Source organism: Anguilla anguilla, chromosome 14 (genome assembly GCF_013347855.1).
Source record: "Anguilla anguilla isolate fAngAng1 chromosome 14, fAngAng1.pri, whole genome shotgun sequence".
Classification (NCBI taxonomy): domain Eukaryota; kingdom Metazoa; phylum Chordata; class Actinopteri; order Anguilliformes; family Anguillidae; genus Anguilla; species Anguilla anguilla.
In genome coordinates, this window is record NC_049214.1 from 34,545,946 (window position 1) to 34,565,225 (window position 19,280).

At 44.4% G+C, this 19,280-nt stretch overlaps 1 protein-coding gene across 4 annotated transcripts in view; it reads left to right on the forward strand.

The window, feature by feature from the left end:
* unc13bb (unc-13 homolog Bb (C. elegans)) overlaps positions 1 to 19,280 on the forward strand; it is a 62,137-nt gene that overhangs the window by 15,184 nt on the left and 27,673 nt on the right. For 2 of the 4 annotated variants that reach the window (XM_035392132.1, XM_035392134.1), the window contains exons 4-14: positions 1,838 to 1,884; positions 2,986 to 3,064; positions 3,751 to 3,756; positions 6,343 to 6,417; positions 7,266 to 7,485; positions 8,669 to 8,896; positions 10,114 to 10,255; positions 11,850 to 12,019; positions 16,470 to 16,585; positions 17,097 to 17,260; positions 18,257 to 18,407. In XM_035392132.1, coding sequence (XP_035248023.1) covers positions 1,838 to 1,884; positions 2,986 to 3,064; positions 3,751 to 3,756; positions 6,343 to 6,417; positions 7,266 to 7,485; positions 8,669 to 8,896; positions 10,114 to 10,255; positions 11,850 to 12,019; positions 16,470 to 16,585; positions 17,097 to 17,260; positions 18,257 to 18,407 — 1,398 coding nt within the window. The remainder of the gene's footprint in view (positions 1 to 1,837; positions 1,885 to 2,985; positions 3,065 to 3,750; positions 3,757 to 6,342; positions 6,418 to 7,265; positions 7,486 to 8,668; positions 8,897 to 10,113; positions 10,256 to 11,849; positions 12,020 to 16,469; positions 16,586 to 17,096; positions 17,261 to 18,256; positions 18,408 to 19,280) is intronic. The other 2 variants (XM_035392133.1, XM_035392135.1) reach the window with 1 other exon arrangement.

The window sequence follows — 19,280 nt, forward strand, 5'->3', positions numbered from 1 at the left end:
GGAAAAAATCGCCCCATATGTGCTTTAACAGTATCCACAGAAGAAATAACTGATGAATTGAATCTGAATTGGATAATATGGAAATTTTTTGCGGTGGAGCAGATCAGGGGTTCACTGCCCTGGCTAGAGAATGGTGAAGCTTTGAACCGCGTCCCAGACAGCCCTAGATTTAGGGTGAAGTCTGCAGGGGCGTTTGTCGAAGTGTCTTAAAATCCAGTAATGAGCTTAACAGCCTCTGTGGGATTGGGGGGGGGACAGGCAGGCCACGCATTGGCCCTATTTATCCTCTGTATTTGGCTTGGGGGGGGGGGGGGGGCAGGCAGGCCACGCATTGGCCCTATTTATCCCCTGTATTTGGCTCGGCCGTTGTGTTTACCTTCGGGGGAAGAACAAGCGCAGCTGCTGTTTCCTTCTGACTGTTTGTCGCTTCTATCGGCAGTGGGAAGCTGTTTTTTTATTTTTTATTTTTAAACACCCACATTTCTTCCTTCCAAGGAGTGCAGTCGTCAAATATGCTCGGTGAAACTGTTCAAAGAACGGGAATGCCCTTCACAGCGACCGGTGCGAAAACTGACAGAAGCACAGCAGCGTGTGCCTGGTTGTGTCCCCTAACGCCTTGTTTTTGAAAGTTTGAACTGTTTGGATGTTTGGCTTGCTTTCATATCCACTATCCTGTGGTTCTCCTGAGCACCCCCAGGCCCCTTCTGAAGTCTCTTCCCTCTCTCTGAGCAGCCCCCCCCCCCCCCCCTTCTTATTTATGATTTAAGCTCTTCCATCTTTTCTGAGCTTCACTGAGTGATTTTTCCAGAGCACTTAATACAGGTCTGGGAATTCCTCAAGGTTTACATCAGGGCTACCAAATTCACAATTTTGACATTTTCATGTAAATTTTGCAGTAAATATTTGAATATATTCAAATGTTTGTGTTTTTAAAAATAGAATATTTAAATTTAATCTTTGGTTGATTTAACAGCTGTACTGTGTTGGTTTTTACTGGCTTTTGTTTTCAACCCGGAACCAACAGCCACTGCAAGGGACCAGGCGGAAGTTAACTGTGTAATCAGCTGCTCTCATAGATTGACTTGCTGATTAACACCAAAAACCAGCAGACCTTGTTTTTCTCCAGGACTAGTTATTGGGAACCCCTGTTGTAGAGGATGCCTTAATGACCTCATGAAAACAAGTAAACAAAGTAAACCTTACTAGCTAAGAGCTTGCATTTCTTACTGATTTATTTGGGATCTTCCTTTCACACATTCCTCCTCTTCCTCTCTTCTGTCTCTTCTTGTTGTCTTCTTTCTGGTACCTTTTTCTCGGTCTTTCTTTAGTCAGAAAAGGTGGTGTTTGAAGGAAAATGGTTTGGTGGATAACATTGGTTTGATTGAAGTTGCTATGGGGCTGCTTCACCAGTGCTGTCTGTCTACAGTGGTGGCCATTTTGTTTCATAAGGTATCTGCCCTGGTAGCCAAGTGGTGTTCCATCAGCATGCTCTACCAGTCGTGAAACTCAACCAACCCTGTCATTATTCTTCCCTCTACCAGTGGCCTCTTTTTTTTCATTTTTCCTTACACATTCACATTTTTATCCTTATTTTCATTGGAAAAATTCCAAAGTCTCCAAACAGGGTGGGGATCAATTCCTTTCCCATTCAGGAAATTAACTGAAACTGAATCCACAGGTGGCAAATGTCGTAATGCTCCTGTGAGTATTTTTCCGTGAATTTGATTTCAGTTGATTCCCTGAACTGGCTGATTTGAAATGGAATTTACTCCACCCCTGGTCTGCGGTGCCTCTTTGTTAATTTTGTGCTCGTTCTGTGACCCGTTCCTTCTCTTAGGGCCGAGAGGATGGCGACAGTGGCAGACAGGCTTGGGTCAAACCTGGGTGAGTTTCCCTCCTTTCCCGCCATTTCTAGATGCTTCCGTGTCTCCAACACTGCTGTCAGCCCGGAACTAGTTTATTTAACCGGTGTTTCCCAAACACTTGAGACCTTGGCACACTTAAAAGAGCACATAGTTCTTTTTATGATTTAGTCCTTGTTAAATGTTGCCTGATATCATAGAATTACATTTTCCTGAACATACATGTACACTGTACTGAGTGCAGTGCGTGTTACATGTACAGCGTTTAATTTGGCTGGTGTGAATATCAAATACTAAATTTAGCAAATCATTTTTTATTTATTTTTAAATGTGCATCATGTGACTCACCCATGGGTCTCATGCCCCCTTTCAAAAAACACTGCCCTGCACCCTTTCTGAGGTTGCAAACTGACAGCTGGTTCTAACGGTTTTCCTCACCAATACAGCAAATGAACCCTCATATTTTTCCCTGCCATTTCACCAGTAAGATATTCTACTGTACACAACTGCAGTGATTGAACGCCTCTGTTAGTTTTTAATATTCCCCTCTGGAGCGAGCCGGTCCCTCGGCACCAAACGCTTTCTTCAGTTACTGGTGAATTTGTTGTTTTAATGTCCTGCGCCTCTCGGTGTACTGCTGATAAACAGGAAGCCGTTTGCGAGCTTACCTGGGAAATGGCTCCTCATGGAATAGCAATGTAGGAAACAAGACAAGCAATACATCCTATCACAGGTAAAAAAATATATACTGATATTGTGCACTGTGAGTTATTGTACCACCAGTATGTGAAGAAAATTGTACCGTATACTGTAAAATCACATAATTACATAACATTTCACAAATTGCATTATATATTTTATTATTTGTTTCCGTAGGTAAGTTTTATCTTTAAAATTCCTCCTGTGTGTTCCCCCTTTACATTCTCTAGAGCTACACAAGGCGGAACGAGATAGGTGTGAGGGGCCTGCATTTTACACGGAAGGGGCGTGTGCTGTGCACGGCAATGTGCTTTTTTATACCTCTGACTGTGTTTTGTGCGAGGGGGTGTGGCCTACCAGGAGGTGTGTGCCTTGAGCTAGAGTGGGTGTGGCTCTTGACGGATAGGTGTACCTATGTCCACAGAGGGGGTGGCGGCCTCTTTGGGATTGACAGCATGCCCGACCTTCGCAAGAAGAAGCCCATCCCCTTGGTCAGTGACTTGGTGAGTGCTCTCAAATCAGGTCCCAAATCTCCCAAAACTCGCTGTAACAAGGAATGGACGTCTGTGGTTGGCCAAACTGGTCATGGGGCATCAGGCCTACAGAATGAAAACTTATTCTTATTAAGCTATTCTACAGAAGGTTCTGGGCAAAATTCTGTATTTCTAATAATTGAATGCATAAGACAGAATTGTTAGTCAATATACAGATTTTAAAAATGTATATGAGTGTATAGTCTGCTTACTAATGTGTTTGATTGAAAATTCATTCAGAAATTATCCAATTTTTCTACCATCAGTAGCGGTACATTATTTCAAATGCATATTCAATTCAGGTCTGATGTGAAGATATGTATGTTGAAATATGAAGTACATTTTTAGGTATGTCTGTAGAATTATTATGACTATTGTAAATGACCATTCAGGTGCCAGGCTTATTCTTTATTTCCTTGTCTTTCCCAATCGTATATGTGGCCACAAGAACAAAAATCTACTTGTGCAAATGCTGATACTGATGTATATTTCTGCATTGCCAAATCCATGTGCCACAGTTCATTTTTAAATAAATCCCATAGCCAAGAAGATCATTTTACGAAAATCACATGATGTAACCTACTGTGTTCTCTCACATGAAAAGTTTAAAATTAATGCTTTACAACTCTCTCGTTGCCATCCCTCTCCCTGGTCAGGCTATGGTAAGTTTAAATAAAGCCCACTTATCTACCCTTTACTCTCAGATTTAGCCATTCCAGAGTTTAATTTATTTACAGGCTTTAGTTTCCTTTCCTCCACCCTTTCTATTTATTTTCCCTCCCTTTGAGTAATTATTTTCATTACCATGGTGACAGAGTTGTGATGAATTCCATTTCAATTCAGTCAATTCACAAAAAAGTGAGTTGAAATTCAGTTAATTAACTGAAACATTCTGGAGGAACATCATGGGCAGTTTTTTTCAGTTTGTTTCCTGAATTGACCAAACTGAAATGGATGTGAACCCAACCCTGTGTGGCGCAGCACGCAGAGGCATGTTAAAAAACCGTCACTGTCACGGGCTTGCTCACACAAGAAGCCGGGTCTCTTCTCTCTGATTGATCACTCTCCATGGCACCGCCCTTGTCCCACAAACCGCTAGCATTGTTCTGTGAAGGTGGGGCACTGAGGCACAGGCTTTGGTCTGCTGCACAGACGCGTGTGGAGGCACCCTGTGCAGCATATGATTCAAGATTGGTGGAAGCGCTCAAGATCTTTAACTTGAAAGAGTGCATGGTGCCAAGCAATATAAAATCCAAAAAATTCTTAATATATTTACGCTACAGGCTTCTTTCATTAGAATTATGAAAACTAGGCTGACACATCCACATACTGTATATACATGCATGTCTTTAGATGTGTGTACAGACTTGTATATAAGTTTAAAAGTTTTGTTCAACTGGGTAATTTTGCTGAACATTCAGTAGTAATGGCCTGAAACATACAATTCAAAAAGTAGTGGAAATTTATTATTTTCTAGTCCAATACAGCTCATATTTATTTTTACAAATTGCATTATATTGTATGCAGGTTGATGATGTAAATATATTCTTTACATTTTGGATTTTACCTGCTGTGTTTCACATGCATATCACATTTTCACAAGGGAGCACAAATTCACTACCCTTCCATCTGTATCTCACCCCATTTTGGAAATGTAATCCCATATATATTTTAATATTATTGTGATACGTCTTAATGATATCCTATTAACATGTAAGCACCTGTAGTGTTGTAAGAGAAAACAGTAAGTAAATGACAGTGTAATATGGCATGCCAATAAAGCATTCTTAAATTGAAGAGAAAATGAAATCAATGAAATCAGAATAGCTCAACATATGTGCTTCAATTTAAGGTATGCATATATATTTTCATTTATTTCTTCCTTTTTATGTTTTGTTTATTAATTTATTTTATTTTTGTCTCCTCTTATAATTTATGTGAGCATTCATAGCTATTGAAATTAACCAGTTTTATTTTGCAGGTTTGAAACTCACATTTTTTTTAACTTGACTATGGTTGATGCTTAATGTACACTGTACGGTGTATATTTCAACAAGCATCAGATGTTTGCATCAATGTCTTGTTTCAAGAACAGGGCTGTTTTGATCCTTGCGTGAAGAAAAAAAAATCTGCTCAACAGGAATCATCTTGTCAGTCACAGGTTTAAGGTTTTCTGTTGGCGTAGTTTTTAGTTAGTTTAAATTCATTGAGAATAATAAATAGGGAGACCGTAGCAACATCTTATTTACTGTTCCTTTCTTTTAGACAGTCACATTCATGCTTTCACTCATCAAGTGTTTCATCTCCAGTCAAAAGGAAAGTTGCAATTATTTGGCAATCATGGGGTGCTGAGTTCAGACATACAGTAGGATTGCCTTGTGCTATGGAATGATTCTTTCATGCGCAGAGCGTAACCTGGAGACAAAGCTCTGTTTGGCTGTGTTTTTAAATGATGCGTCACCCCACGGTATCTATCAGGGTACTAATGTATGGCGCAGAATCTTTTAATCACAACTTCATACGTTTTTGTTTATTTCCTCCCCTTGGGGGTCTTAATTATTTACCATTTAGCATGAGAGGAAGAAAGACACAGATGAAGCCTGGTTTTAATCACCACTGAGGGAAGTTTCTGTCTGTTTGAGTTGTTGAGGAGACCAATTCCTCAGTCAGAGTACTGTTCACAAGCTGATTTTTACTTTTATTTATTTTATTATTTTAATTATTTTAATGTTTGCTTAATTTTTTTTTTTAATCAGTGTTATGGTATTCCTCTTCCAACCCTGGTTGCATAACACAGCCAAAGTGGAGTTTCAGTGTCAGGTTAAGAGAGTAACTGATTCATTATGTAAATTAGGCGGTCAGTGGGATGAGTGTTCTTATAATTGAGCTAATGGTGTGCTCGATGAGCTTAATGTCATAAGGTACTGGAAGTCAGTAGGAGGATTGGGGGTCATTATCTTTGCATTACAGTCAGTTCAGGAAATGAGTGGAAATTCTTGGAATTAGCTTGAAAAAGTCCTCAGAGCATTATGGGCTTTTTCCAATTAATGAATTTAGTTTTAATTTCTTTAATTGGCTGAATTTAAAAATAACTGACCCCAAACCCTGCTGTGGAGGGAAGAGGATTTAGTCGGGGAAAGGAGGGAGGGAGGGAGAGAGAGAGAGAGAGGGAGGGGTGTTGTGGAGTGTGTGATGAGGTAACGTGGGGATGGTTTGGGGGGACTTAACGGTCGCTTTGTGATGTGCAGTCCCTGGTCCAGTCCAGGAAAGCCGGTATTACCTCCGCCATGGCCACCCGCTCGTCCATCAAGGACGAGGAGCTGGTGAGTAGGCCTCCGCAGCTGCCTCTACCTGCAGTGCAGCCAAGAAATGCTGCGCTTTTATTTTGACATGTTGCCCTTGCATTCATCATGGTACAGAAACGTCCAGCTGGTATTTTGACTCGGACTGCCCCCCGTGCATTCATCACAGCCAAGAAGTGTTACACTTTTATATTGATTTGGCCTTGAAAGATTATGTTTTTTATGCTGTTGTTTTGAGGTGTGCCCTTGCATTCATCACAGCCCAGAAACTTTGCACTTTTATTCTGACAGTGGTCCTCCTCAACTTTAGTCTGACTTGAAGAATTGGCCTAGCAGCCCTTTTGGTTCTAATCATGATTCCCAGCCCATCTACCCTTGTATTATGAACAGTATGTGGTCAATTTCAGTTCAGATAATAATGGTTTTTAATTCATTTTTTACAAATTAAAAAATCATCATTAAAAAAAGTAAATTTAAGTGAAACTAATTTCTTGAATTGGCTGAGCTGAAGTGTCATTGGCATCAATCCTAACATGATGATTACCTTAAATATTTTACTGATTTTACACTGATTGGTGAGTAGGGCTGTTGGGTGAAATTCCCTCAAAATTACAGCATTATATTATTCCTAGTTCTAGGACAGTAGTATTTACCACAGGTTCACAGACCATTGGGCCCCTGCTTCCTCCAGGGCCTGGGATAAAGTACCCAGCCCCCCCCCCCCCCCCCCCCCCCCCCCCCCAATGACAGCCCTGCTGATATGAGAGGCTGGCTGTTGCCATAACTTCAGAAACATGATGTTGGACAGACAAGCCTGAGCCAGTGTACTGTGCTCCTGAATGCGGTGTCCGTTTCACGCTCCCCTGCAGAAAAACCATGTCTACAAGAAGACCCTGCAGGCGCTGATCTACCCCATCTCCTGCACCACGCCCCACAACTTCGAGGTGTGGACGGCGACCACGCCCACCTACTGCTACGAGTGCGAGGGGCTGCTGTGGGGCATCGCCCGGCAGGGCATGAGGTGCTCCGAGTGCGGGGTCAAGTGCCACGAGAAGTGCCAGGACCTGCTGAACGCCGACTGCCTGCAGCGTGAGTCCTGGGGGTGGGGATGGAGAGAAAGAAACGGGTTTGGGGGGGAAGGGGTAAAAGGGGGGGTGCTTTTTAGTTTCTCCCTTACATGGCTCGACCATTTGCTTGGGGCAGGTCATGTGACCTTTGCCCTGTGTGCAGCCATAGCTGTGACCAACGTCGCACGGAAAAACACAGCCAGTCGCTGGAGCTGACCCGTGCTTATATGGGGGAAGCATTTGTGTTTAAAAAAATGCATCATTCTAAATAATCACCCAGATTAAGAACACTGGCTGGTATGGTCAGGCAGCCTGTTGTTATACACAAATCATTTATGGGGTGTCTTATGGTGCAATGAACCTATTTTAGACACATCCATTGCAGTGTTGCGAGCCTTTGAGGCGCTGATGTCAGTTTGATGGAGGTTTGGCAGTGAGGTGTGCTCTTTTTGAATGACACACAAAACTCAGCGTTTTCCTTGAAGGAGATCGCCGAGTCTCATTAAGACTCATTTCATTGTTCATTTTTTAAATTTTTTTTGTTGTCACTCATGTCAATCTCCCAGCTTTACTGTGCGGCCACTTGCTCCAAGGTACAAATTTTTTTCGATATGCCACTCACTTTTGACAGACTGGAATGTTACTTTGTTCGCTCGTTTACAAGTGAAATCCCTTGTCGATTTTTTTTTTGATGCTATATTGAAGTCTTTTTTCCCCCTGTTCATGGAGGCTGTCAGACGTATTTCCGGAGTTCATTAACATGTGCCCCTGTACTCTTTTGTTTTCTCCCGGAGCACGAGACTGTGATTGATGTCCTATTAGCGAAGCAATGCCGTCTGGACTCTACGTCAGTTGTTTAAGAAATGCCCGCCGAACGGAGTCGATGCAGCGGAAGCAGATCCATTCAGAAAATGAATAATTAACTAAATAAATAGCCTTGGGCGGCCTGGAGAGATCAATAGACGGGGTCGTTCATTTGCATAAATGTTTAACTGATTCCATGATACATGGGTCTGGAAGAACTCTCCGGATTGCCGAATGTTTTCAGCCCAGTGTTTTGCCTCAGACCTTTCCCCCCATATGGGTTGTTTACTTTTACGCAAGGGTATAATAGCAGTTTCACTTCTGGGATTTGAACCTGCAGCTTCTGCAGTTACAGGCCCTGTCCCATAAGCGTGAAACTGTGCTGTGCCTCCCTGTTCCAGGTGCGGCAGAGAAGAGCTCCAAGCACGGGGCGGAAGACCGCACCCAGAACATCATCATGGCCATGAAGGACCGCATGAAGATCCGTGAGCGGAACAAGCCCGAGATCTTTGACATGATCCGCGACGTCTTCGTCGTGAGCAAGGTCATCCACGCCCAGCAGATGAAGACCATCAAACAGAGTGTCCTGGACGGCACCTCCAAGTGGTCGGCCAAGATCACCATCACAGGTAAAACTTCTAAGCGACAATCATGTCACAGGTAGTCTTCTTCCTGTTCAACCATGTTCACATGGCAGCCAATCTTCCAAGTGGTCAGGCAAGATCACCATCACAGGTAAAACTTCTTAGCTGGCAGACCGTGACCACGATCACGTCACAAGTAATTTTCTTCCTGTTCAGCGATGCTCACATGACAGCCAATCTTCCAAGTGCTTGGCCATGATCACATCACAGGTAGATTTCCCATTTTTTGGCCACTATCATCATCAGTTGTCATGACAGGTAAACGTTCAGTGTTTGATCATGGTCTTATCACAGGTAAACTTCCTTCTGTTCAACCTCTATTACCATCACTGGAAAACTCTCTAGTTTTTCACCATAATCACATTGCAGGTAAAATTACAAGCTTTTCGACCAAATTCATCAGTGCTGGTAAACCTGTTTATTCTGTGTTTGTTGTTCTCATGCTTTGGCAACATATATCTATGTATGTCATGCCAATAAAGCTCATTTGAATTTGAATTTGAATTTGAGAGAAAGGAAAAGAGAGAGATATTGCTTACTAAGTGTTACCATTTCAGTCACAGAAGACCTGAGTGATACTTGTTTTTATTTTTGTGGATTTTGGCAAAAACAGCCTTTAGTGAACCTCAAGCATCCAAGGTTACCTAAGGACTTGCAGTGATTGGCTATTTTTCAGAGAAAGTCATTATTTCCAAAGCATGATAATAGGAACTGCTTAATTATTAGATGGATTAAAGATTTATTCATGTTGTATTATTCTCAAGGAAGCAATGCAATGTCATCGTTTCAAATATTTTCATTTCTTCAAAGTGGATTTAAGTAACTATTGGGATTACGGAAAGCTCTAGAAATAAAACATGCGGACAAGTTTGTTTTTGCATCTGCATTCAACTAAATTCTTTTCTTCAATTTTCAAAGAGTTTTGTCTTTGTCTTTGTTTTAGGTTGTTTATGAAGAAAATTGGAAATTATTTTGCTCGACTTATTCTGCAACATAGCTCCGTACTGCATCTCTCTTTTGATTGGTCCAATGATGTCACAGTGGACACAACTGGTCATTGGGTGATGTGAAATGGTGAAATTCTGAGACCAGCCTGGGTGTAACAGGAGTCCTGTATGTTCCTACTCCTCGGTCCACAGTTTTGGGTTTGGTTCTGGCCTGTTCTACCCACGTGACAGTTTGTGTTCCCCTTGTCTGTGCAGTGCTTTGTGCCCAGGGGCTTCAGGCCAAAGACAAGACGGGCTCCAGCGATCCCTATGTGACAGTCCAGGTGGGCAAGACCAAGAAGAGGACCAAGACCATCTATGGCAACCTCAACCCGGTCTGGGAGGAGAAGTTCCACTTGTGAGTTTTTCTCTGAACTTCCTGCTGTGTACCAAATGCTGGTTAATCAGACCGTTATCAGCACGGTCACTGTGTACACATACATGTATAGAGCCCTGTTCCCTGCATTCTTGTGTTTTACCATAATAAGAGTATACCAGTTAAATATTTATTCAGCTTGAATACAAGTTTTAGTCCTTTCTTCACAAAGTTTGGTGAATCAGTTTTGGTGATTGTTAACCTCAATTTGAATTGTGTGTGTGTGTGTGTGCGTGTGTAAGTGTGTTAAACTAACACTTTTTAAAGCCACTGTTAAGAAGAAATCTAGGCCAATCTAATATGCTGCAAGTCCGTTTTTTCTGTAATTCAGCAGACTGTTAATAGTGTGCAGGGCTGTCTGGATTCTGTAACCCAAGGCCTTGGTGCACGCTGACTGAACTGAACCAAATTTCTAAATGTCACCTGCTGTCAACCCGGAGGTTCTCAGAACCCCTTCAGATGGGCTTTTCAGAGAGGCAGCCAAATGGCTCAAAATAACGGCTTTGTTGTGCTTGTCGTCTCCTTAAACGACATTACATTAGAGTTCATTAAGCTGCATCCTGAACAAGGAAACTGTCCTGACAAAATAATTACCTCAATGGAACAAACTCCCATTACAGCATTACAGTTAATTAAGAGACTGTAAAATCAATTTACTTTCCCTACTGGCCTCTCACAGTACGATAAACATCCTCTTGTGAAATGTAGACTCTAGTTGAGTGCTATTTTTGTGCATTTTAGAAATCTTTTCATTTAGTTTTTTATAATGGGATTGCCTGCGCTTTTATTAGAAGACGGTGACCAAAGGTTTTATGTTTAAAGTAAATGACATTCTGTGCAATTCAGGCACCTAGAAATGGCAAAGGAGGGAAATGTCACGGATATAAAAAGTCATTCATTTAAAGCAAACATAAACTACTCTTTTTTTATTCTGGTTGAAATGATGTTTCTAGAAACTGAAGGGGTTTACCCAAGCCGTGAAAATTATCATCCTTACTGATTCCATCAAATTCCACAAATTAGCTGATTCCATCAAATTAACTTCAGACTTTTGAGATGTAATAAGTAAGTACATTAGAGGCATATTTGGAAGTTGGTTAAATTCTGTAAAGTATATCAGGAAGTGAACACAGGGTTGCTAGTCCCTGGAACGGCTTGCCAGGTCATGTGGTAGAGGCAGTGACTCTCCAGATGTTCAACTCCAGACTTTATACAGAGCTGGGTACTCTTTAGACCAGGGATACTCAAATCTGGCACTCAAGGTCATTAGTACTGCTGGTTTTGTCTACTGCCTGGTAGTCCATAGTCCAGTAATGTCACTGATTGGCCAGAGCTTACACTCACCTGGTGCGACAGGTTTAAGTCAGTGCCCGATTAGAGGGGAGGAATGAAAGCCATCAGTACTACTGGCCTAGAGGGCCATATCTGAGTACCCCTGGTATAGACTGTAGGTGTATTATAAGCTTAGATGGGCTGAATGTGACACAGTGATGACTGTAGGTGTGCTATGTAGTTTGAGGCTCTGATTTAGGTCTGGTGATGCGATGCTTAAGCCCCGCCCACTCTCTCCCCGCAGCGAGTGCCACAACTCCTCGGACCGCATAAAGGTGCGCGTGTGGGACGAGGACGATGACATCAAGTCGCGGGTGAAGCAGCGGCTGAAGAGGGAGTCGGACGACTTCCTGGGTCAGAGCATCATCGAGGTCCGCACGCTGAGCGGGGAGATGGACGTCTGGTACAACCTGGGTCAGTACTCATACATGGGCCATTACTCACACCTGGGTCAGTACTCACACATGGGCCATTACTCACACCTGGGTCAGTACTCACACATGGGCCATTACTCACACCTGGGTCAGTACTCACACATTGGTCATTGCTCATACCTGGGTCAGTACTCAAACCTGGGTCAGTACTCATACATGGGTCATTACTCACCCCTGGGTCAGTACTCATTCATTAGTTATTGCTCATACCTGGGTCAGTACTGAAACCTGAGGAAGAGAGAGGGAGGGAGAGAAGAAGAGAGAGAGCAAGGAAGAGGAAAGGTGAGGGTAGGAGAAAGAGCGTAGAAGGGACTGGGAGAGAGAGTGGTTGAGAGAGTGAGGAAAAATGAGTTTTGGAAGGACTGAGGGAGAGGAAGTGAAAAAGAATGTAAGCGGTCAGAGAGACAGAGAAATGGACACAGCAGATCAACTCCACGGTAATCCTTTTATGCCCTTGTTTACAAATGATGTAATCCAAAGAGAGTCCCACTACTGCTTGCATTATCAGAGGCATATCAACGGAAACCACATTGACTACTCTAGGATACAGAGTCTCAACCCCACCATCCAATTCAGTCCAAATCCCACTTTAAGGTCAGTGCAAAGTGGCAAGTCTCACAGAAAACAGTCTTGGCACTGCAGCAGTTCCTCTGGAATCTGAACCCATAACCTTATGGTGCAGTGATCCACAATGCAAGAAATGAGGCAGAATTCGCCTCACAAAATAGTTGCGCCTCACTGGCCGTTCTCCGCGGGCGGGGTGTGTGCCAGGGGCCGGGAGCGCTCCGCTGGGGTGGGTGATTTCGATTGGGCACAGACTGTGCCGGGGATGTGCACAGAGGTCCTTGAGGATTAGCCCACGGGCTGGCCTTTTTTGGACCCCCCCCCCCCCCCCTTTTCCTTTTGATAAAAGGCGGAGTTCATTTTCCGTATCCTCTCCTTTGTGTGCCTGTCAGTCCCATCAGAGGAAAGTCTGTGTCCCCACTGCTGTTTTAAGTGGGGGAGGTGGGGTGTGGGGGGGGAGGCTTTGTTCGACATCATGGTCCAGGACACCGGGTTCTGTGAAAGCGTTTCTGTGTGGTACACTGACCAGAGTGCATCACTTGAGGAAGGGAAAATACTGCCTGTCCGCCCGACTCAGACACAAAGTGCACGTCTTTTGTTTGCAAATGAGTCCCTGATGGCCTTTGAAAATTCCAGACTTTATCTGGACACACGTCGAAAATGTTTCTGTTATGCAGTGTGCATTGTGTTAGCCCTCTGTTCATTTGACTACCCCTGCAATTAATTAGTAATTAAGCATAATTCAATGTATTTAGGCTTTGGAATTTCCCTCAAAATCTACAAGCAAGAGAGTCTGTTTTCAAAAGGATTCATATGTACAGTACATTTAGCACTCAGCTATGGAGGTTCCAAGGTCATGGAGTATCATGTGGCAGATGCAACTGACACTTTCAGCATAACACCACCTGACCCTTGTCTGACACCGCTCATGATCCCAGCTTTGTTGCTCCATCGCTTTCTCTTATCACTTGCTTTCTCTTCTTCTCTGTGTCTCTCTCCTTCTCTCTCTTTCTCTCTCTCTCGCTCCCTCTCCTTATCCATTTCATTGCACTACATTACATTACAGCATTTATCAGATGCTCTAATCCAGAGTGACTTCCATTTTTGCATTCAATCTATTTTTACAGCTGGATATGTTTATTGAAGCAATTCAGCTTTAGTACTTTGCTCAAGGATATACCTGCTATGCCCCAGCTGGGAATCAATCCCGCAACCTTTAAGTTACAGGCCCAGCTCCCAAACCATTGTGCTGCGCATCTTCCCTCTCTGTTTCTCCCTTGTCTCTCTTTCTCTCTCTACATTCTCCCTCCCTCCCTCTCTCCCCACCTCTCCCCATGTCTCTTCCACTCAAATTCATATTCTGACTGCTTAATTGGCATGACCAGAGAAATCTATTATGGCCAAAGCACGGATGCATTTATTTAGATTAATTTCCCTCTATCGCCCTCTCTGTGTCACATCCCCGCAGCTCCACCTGCCCGTACCTCCGTCTGCCTGTCAGGCTGCAGGCCACTGGCGATCTGTACCGTACTGTCTCATAATAGCTCCTCTCTCGGCGGGGGCATGGGGGTGGGTGGTGGGGGCGTAGCAGTCCTGTCCCTGAACGCTCCATTAGCTCTGTTTGACTGCCTGTCACCCCCATCCATCGCGCCCAGTTGCTGCCGGAGCCGGCCTGCAGCCTTCTCCAGAAGAAAACGCCGGAGGTCCCTGCCACCCCCCCTTTATTCTTGTCACTCTCTTTCTCTCTAAACTGTACTTTCTCTCTCGCGATCGCACCCGTGCGGTATGGCCGTCCATTTTTGGTGCTAAAAAAATAACCTACAGAAACGTGAGCAAAGTCTGTGAAAAGCAGTCCGTGGTCACATCCGTAGGCTAGGTTCCTTTTTCATTGTGGTTGTGTTGTTCTGAAGTCTGAACACACCCTAATTATCCTACGCAGTTCCATGTTTCAGTCCTGTGCTTGTCCACCAAGATCCACTAAAGAATTTTCATTTTTTCTGCTCCAACTAGCAAACCTTCACTCCTGACAGAAGTCCCCAATCTTATCCGAAAAGGGCCAGTGTGGGTGCAGGTTTTTGATTTAGCCCCAGCTCAAAGACACCTGATCCTACTTTTGAGGTCTTGATTGAAGCCTGTGATCAGTTAAATAGTTGAATTACGTGTCTTAGTGGAACGGCACAGTGGTGCAGTGGGTAGCATTGTCCTTGGTTCTAATCCCGGCCAGGGCCTTTCTGTGTGGCGTTTGCATGTTCTCCTCTGGGTACTCCTGTTTCCTCCCACAGTCCAAAGACATGCAGGCTAAGTTGACTGGAGAGTCTAAATTGCCCCTAGATATGAGTGTGTGAGTGAATGGTGCATGTGCTCTGTGCTGCGCTGATGAACTGTCCAGGGTGTATTTCTGCCTCCTGCCCAATGCATGCTGGGATAGGCTCCAGCGCCTCCCGTGACCCTGACCAGGAATGAGCGGGCGTAGATAATGGACCATCTCGTTCGCGGCGAGTCTGTGTTTAAAACCGCCGGTCTCTTCACCTTCCCCATACGTGCCTTTTGAAGATGTCCTCTTCTGCATACGCGGTGCCTGTGGATTTATGGTCGCAGAGCGCCCGAAGCCGTTTATCTGCTCACCTCTGAGAGCGAGTTAAAGGACCACTTACGGCCGGCCTCTCCCTGCCTCTCCGTGCGGGATATGATGGGCTTGATTTAGGTAACTGGCGTAATGGCTCCCGCCTTTGATCGACTGCCGGTGGAGAGCGATGATATCAGTTCTGTGACCCCTCTTGTGCTCTCCCTCCCTCCCTCTCTTTCCCCCGCTCCCTCTCCCTCACTGTCTCTCCGGCTCCTTATCGTCCTCTCTCCTGCACCCGCTCTCCCTCCCTCTCTCTCCCATGCCCTCTTTCTCTCTGTTTCTCTATCCCCCACTTCCTGTATTCCTCTCCCTCTCTCTCTCTGTTTCTCCCTCTCTCACTCCCTGTCTTCCCTCTCACTCATTCTCCCTCCCTCTCTGTCCTTTGCTTCCTCACTCTGTATCTCTTTCTCCTGCTCCTTATTTTTCTCTCCCCTGCTCCTTCTCTCCCTCCGTCCCTCCCTCGGCCTTGCTCTCTCTCTCGGTTTCTCTGTCCCCCACTCCAGGTTCCCCTCTCTCACTCATTCTCCCTCTCCCTCTCCCTCTCTCACCCCCTGTTTTCCCCTCTCTCCCTTCTTCTCCCTCTCCCTTTCACTCTGTGTCACACTCTGTTCCTGAACAGGCCAGTAGGAGGGTTCCTTCCTTAATTGTGGTCCAGTCCTGATCGGAAATCGACCTCTCCATGACACATACAAATTATTGTAATAATGTGTGATAATGTTGCTGGCATGGAAATGAGCAGGGTGGGACAGATGGTTTATTGCCCTAAAATGACCCAGATGAAATGTGGTTATCTCAAGTCCGTGGGCTGAAATGCACAGATCCTGTTATTATTTAATTATTTATATACCATTGGACTTGCCCTGCGTAAGTTAATTTGTAAATTACAAATTGTAAGAAATATGCTGTACAATTTTTTTAAATGTACTACATGCGTTAGATTTTTTGTTCCTTTTTGCTCATTTCATATGCAGTATATCTATTACATGCATGTATTCTGTGACTATATGCATGTATTCCGTATTGCGTGATGTCACTTCCTGTATTTGCTACCCTATGAAGTTCTGTTTTGTTCCTGGATCAGCATTTGGGTTTTGTTCCTGGATCAGTATATGCGTGTTGCTGTTCCTGGATCAGCATTTCGGTATTCCTCTTCCTGTATCAGTCTTTGGGTGTTGTTCCTGGATCAGTATGTGGATGCTGCTGTCTTTGTGTCAGCATGGCATTTGTGTTTGTTCCACAGAGAAGAGGACGGACAAGTCGGCGGTGTCCGGGGCCATCCGTCTCCAGATCAGCGTGGAGATCAAGGGGGAGGAGAAGGTGGCCCCATACCACGTCCAGTACACCTGCCTGCATGAGGTAAAGATCTGCACTGCGCCCCCACGCCACCAGCACTCTGACCTGCACCTGCCCTTCGTCTGGCAAACAGGATGCTGCGGTGGAAGGTTAACTGTAGACTGTGGGCCAGTCGTGGCATTTCTTAGTTTGGCCCCATGTACAAAAAAATAAATCGTCAGTTTGGCTCCAGGGACTCAAAAGAAAATCCTCAGTTTGACCCCATGAACACAAAACAAAAGTTTAGCACATGGTCTCTTCTCCCACTATAGGGTGCTTCATGAAAGGCACTAACAACACAAACTAGAAATGGTTTTTAGGTCAGAGTTCTGTTTCTCTTAGAAGATTATCAAGTAGAGGCAGAGCTCCAAGTGGGGTGGAGGTGTCCAAATACCACCTGTACAGTACATTGTGATTGGTCAGATGGCCTGTTCCCTCTATTCTGCATTCATAGATGTTCATATTTGGGTCACAGGTTTGTTTTTGGGATGTGTGGGCCTAGTCGCGATTGAATTTTCCCGCCCTCGTATCCCAGAACCTGTTCCACCACACCACGGACATCATGGCGCAGGGCGTGGTCAAGATCCCCGACGCCCGGGGCGACGACGCGTGGAAGGTCTACTTCGACGAGGTGGCGCAGGAAGTAGTGGATGAGTTCGCCATGCGCTACGGCATCGAGTCCATCTACCAGGCCATGACGTGAGTCTGGACGTGGTGAAACCCCCGCCCCACCCCACCATCTCTCTACCTCTGTTTGTTTGGTACTCTCTAGTTTTGGGTATGACAAACCTCTTATCTATGTTTGTGTCAGAAACCCCTCCCCCCACCCCCACCCCTATTCCCTTGCTTTACTGCAGCACCACCTAGCCTGGCCCTGCCAATCTCCCCTTATTTATTCCAGTACCTGTGTAAACACGTCCATGATTGCTTTCTCGCGGCGGACATGAAATCGCGAGCCGCCTGTTCCCGGGTCGCCTGTTTTTTTTGGCTGGGGCTCCGAGCGCGGTGATTGTTTTCGCACCCGACGTTCGGCAGATGGGTTTCCATTGATTTGACACGGCGGGTCACTCGCTGTGATTGCCCCGCGTCCTCCCGATGAAGATCACACCGCCGCTCTTTTTCTGGGAGCAGAAACTGCTGAGAGAAGGGAAACCTGTCCTGGGGAACGGTCTCTAGCTGGAATGTTTCATTCACAAATCCAAAGAATGTAAATGTAAAAGATACTTTTATTCGCTGTGCTCACTGACACAAGTTGCCTGACAAATGAGAGATCTGTTCAGCATATGCTGAGATTTATTTGGTGTCTACTTTGTCTAAAAATGTGAAAAAGGTGTTATCATGCTGAAATCAATATGTATTTCATCACTTATTTGCAATAAACAGTTTGGTCATTTTAGCTCTTCTCCTTTAGAAAGCGTTACACTGTCTGAAACACTAGTCTTAACTGCAAGTGAGTGTGCAAATACATTCATTCATTAATTCCTTCACAAATGAGTGACTGAGTGATTGGGTTAATTAAAAAAAGTATCAATTAAATTATTGAGATGAGAAAATGGTGAATGACAAATAAAAAATGGAAAGAATAAATCACAGAATGAATGGTTGAGTGAGTAAATGAACCATCAAGTTAAACCACAAATGAATGGGAAGTAATGGAACTCCTTGCTCATCGCTGCCCCCTGCTGGTTTCCACAGACACTTTGCCTGCCTCTCCTCCAAGTACATGTGTCCAGGAATTCCTGCAGTGATGAGCACCCTGCTGGCCAACATAAACGCCTTCTACGCCCACACCACCGCCTCCACCAACGTGTCGGCCAGTGATCGCTTCTCCGCCTCCAACTTTGGGGTAGGGCCATCCTCAGAAGGGGTTTACACCTGCTAACCATCCCACCACACTGTGTGAACTATGAGATAGGCATTGCTTTTGCCCTCATTTAGATGGATATTAGATATAGGTATGTAGATATTGGAAGATATGGAAGATATAGGATGTGTAAAAAATCCACCTGAGACCCTGCTGAAAACGTTAAAGTATTTAAATTTGTTTGACATGACACAAGTGTCCTGGATGACAAAAAAATGTTGCAGTGAAAATATTTTCTAAAATATAATTGGTTTTATTTTTATTGAATGTCCCTTGTTGTGTAGGTTTCGGTATAGTAGAACATACGGGTAGGATTCTTGAAATTATGTCCCATACAGGGGACAAAAATTAGGAGGATAGAACATGAATCCTGTTGTGTATATCTTTTTTTTTTTTTTTTAATATCGATTGTGAATCTAATCATGACACATCTGATAACTTCTGTCTTCAATATTAATCAACATGATTAGGGCACATTAGCCATGTAATGACGTAAATCAGTGCAGCTGTCTGTTGACTGCTCTGGGCTTGTGTTTTATGTCAAGGTGTGAATGAGCATCTCCAGGATATTCCCCCAGAGAGCCGCTGTCAGCTTTGGGAAACTAGCTTTGGGGAAAAAGATGGTGCATGAAGATGCGTGTGAGGTTCCCAAAACATTTGGAGTGAAAATCATTCCCCCGTTGCCCACGTTTTGAAGATCGCTTGAAGGCGGTTTGGGTGGAGTTGCATCGCTCTGCGGGAGAAGTGTGTTAGCATGGGCGTGCGCGTTGCCGTTAGTTACTGCGCTTCATCTCAGCGTGTTAGCCGCCGCCGCCCCTCCTCTTTAACGTCTTCGGCTCAGCGAGCGGAGCTCAA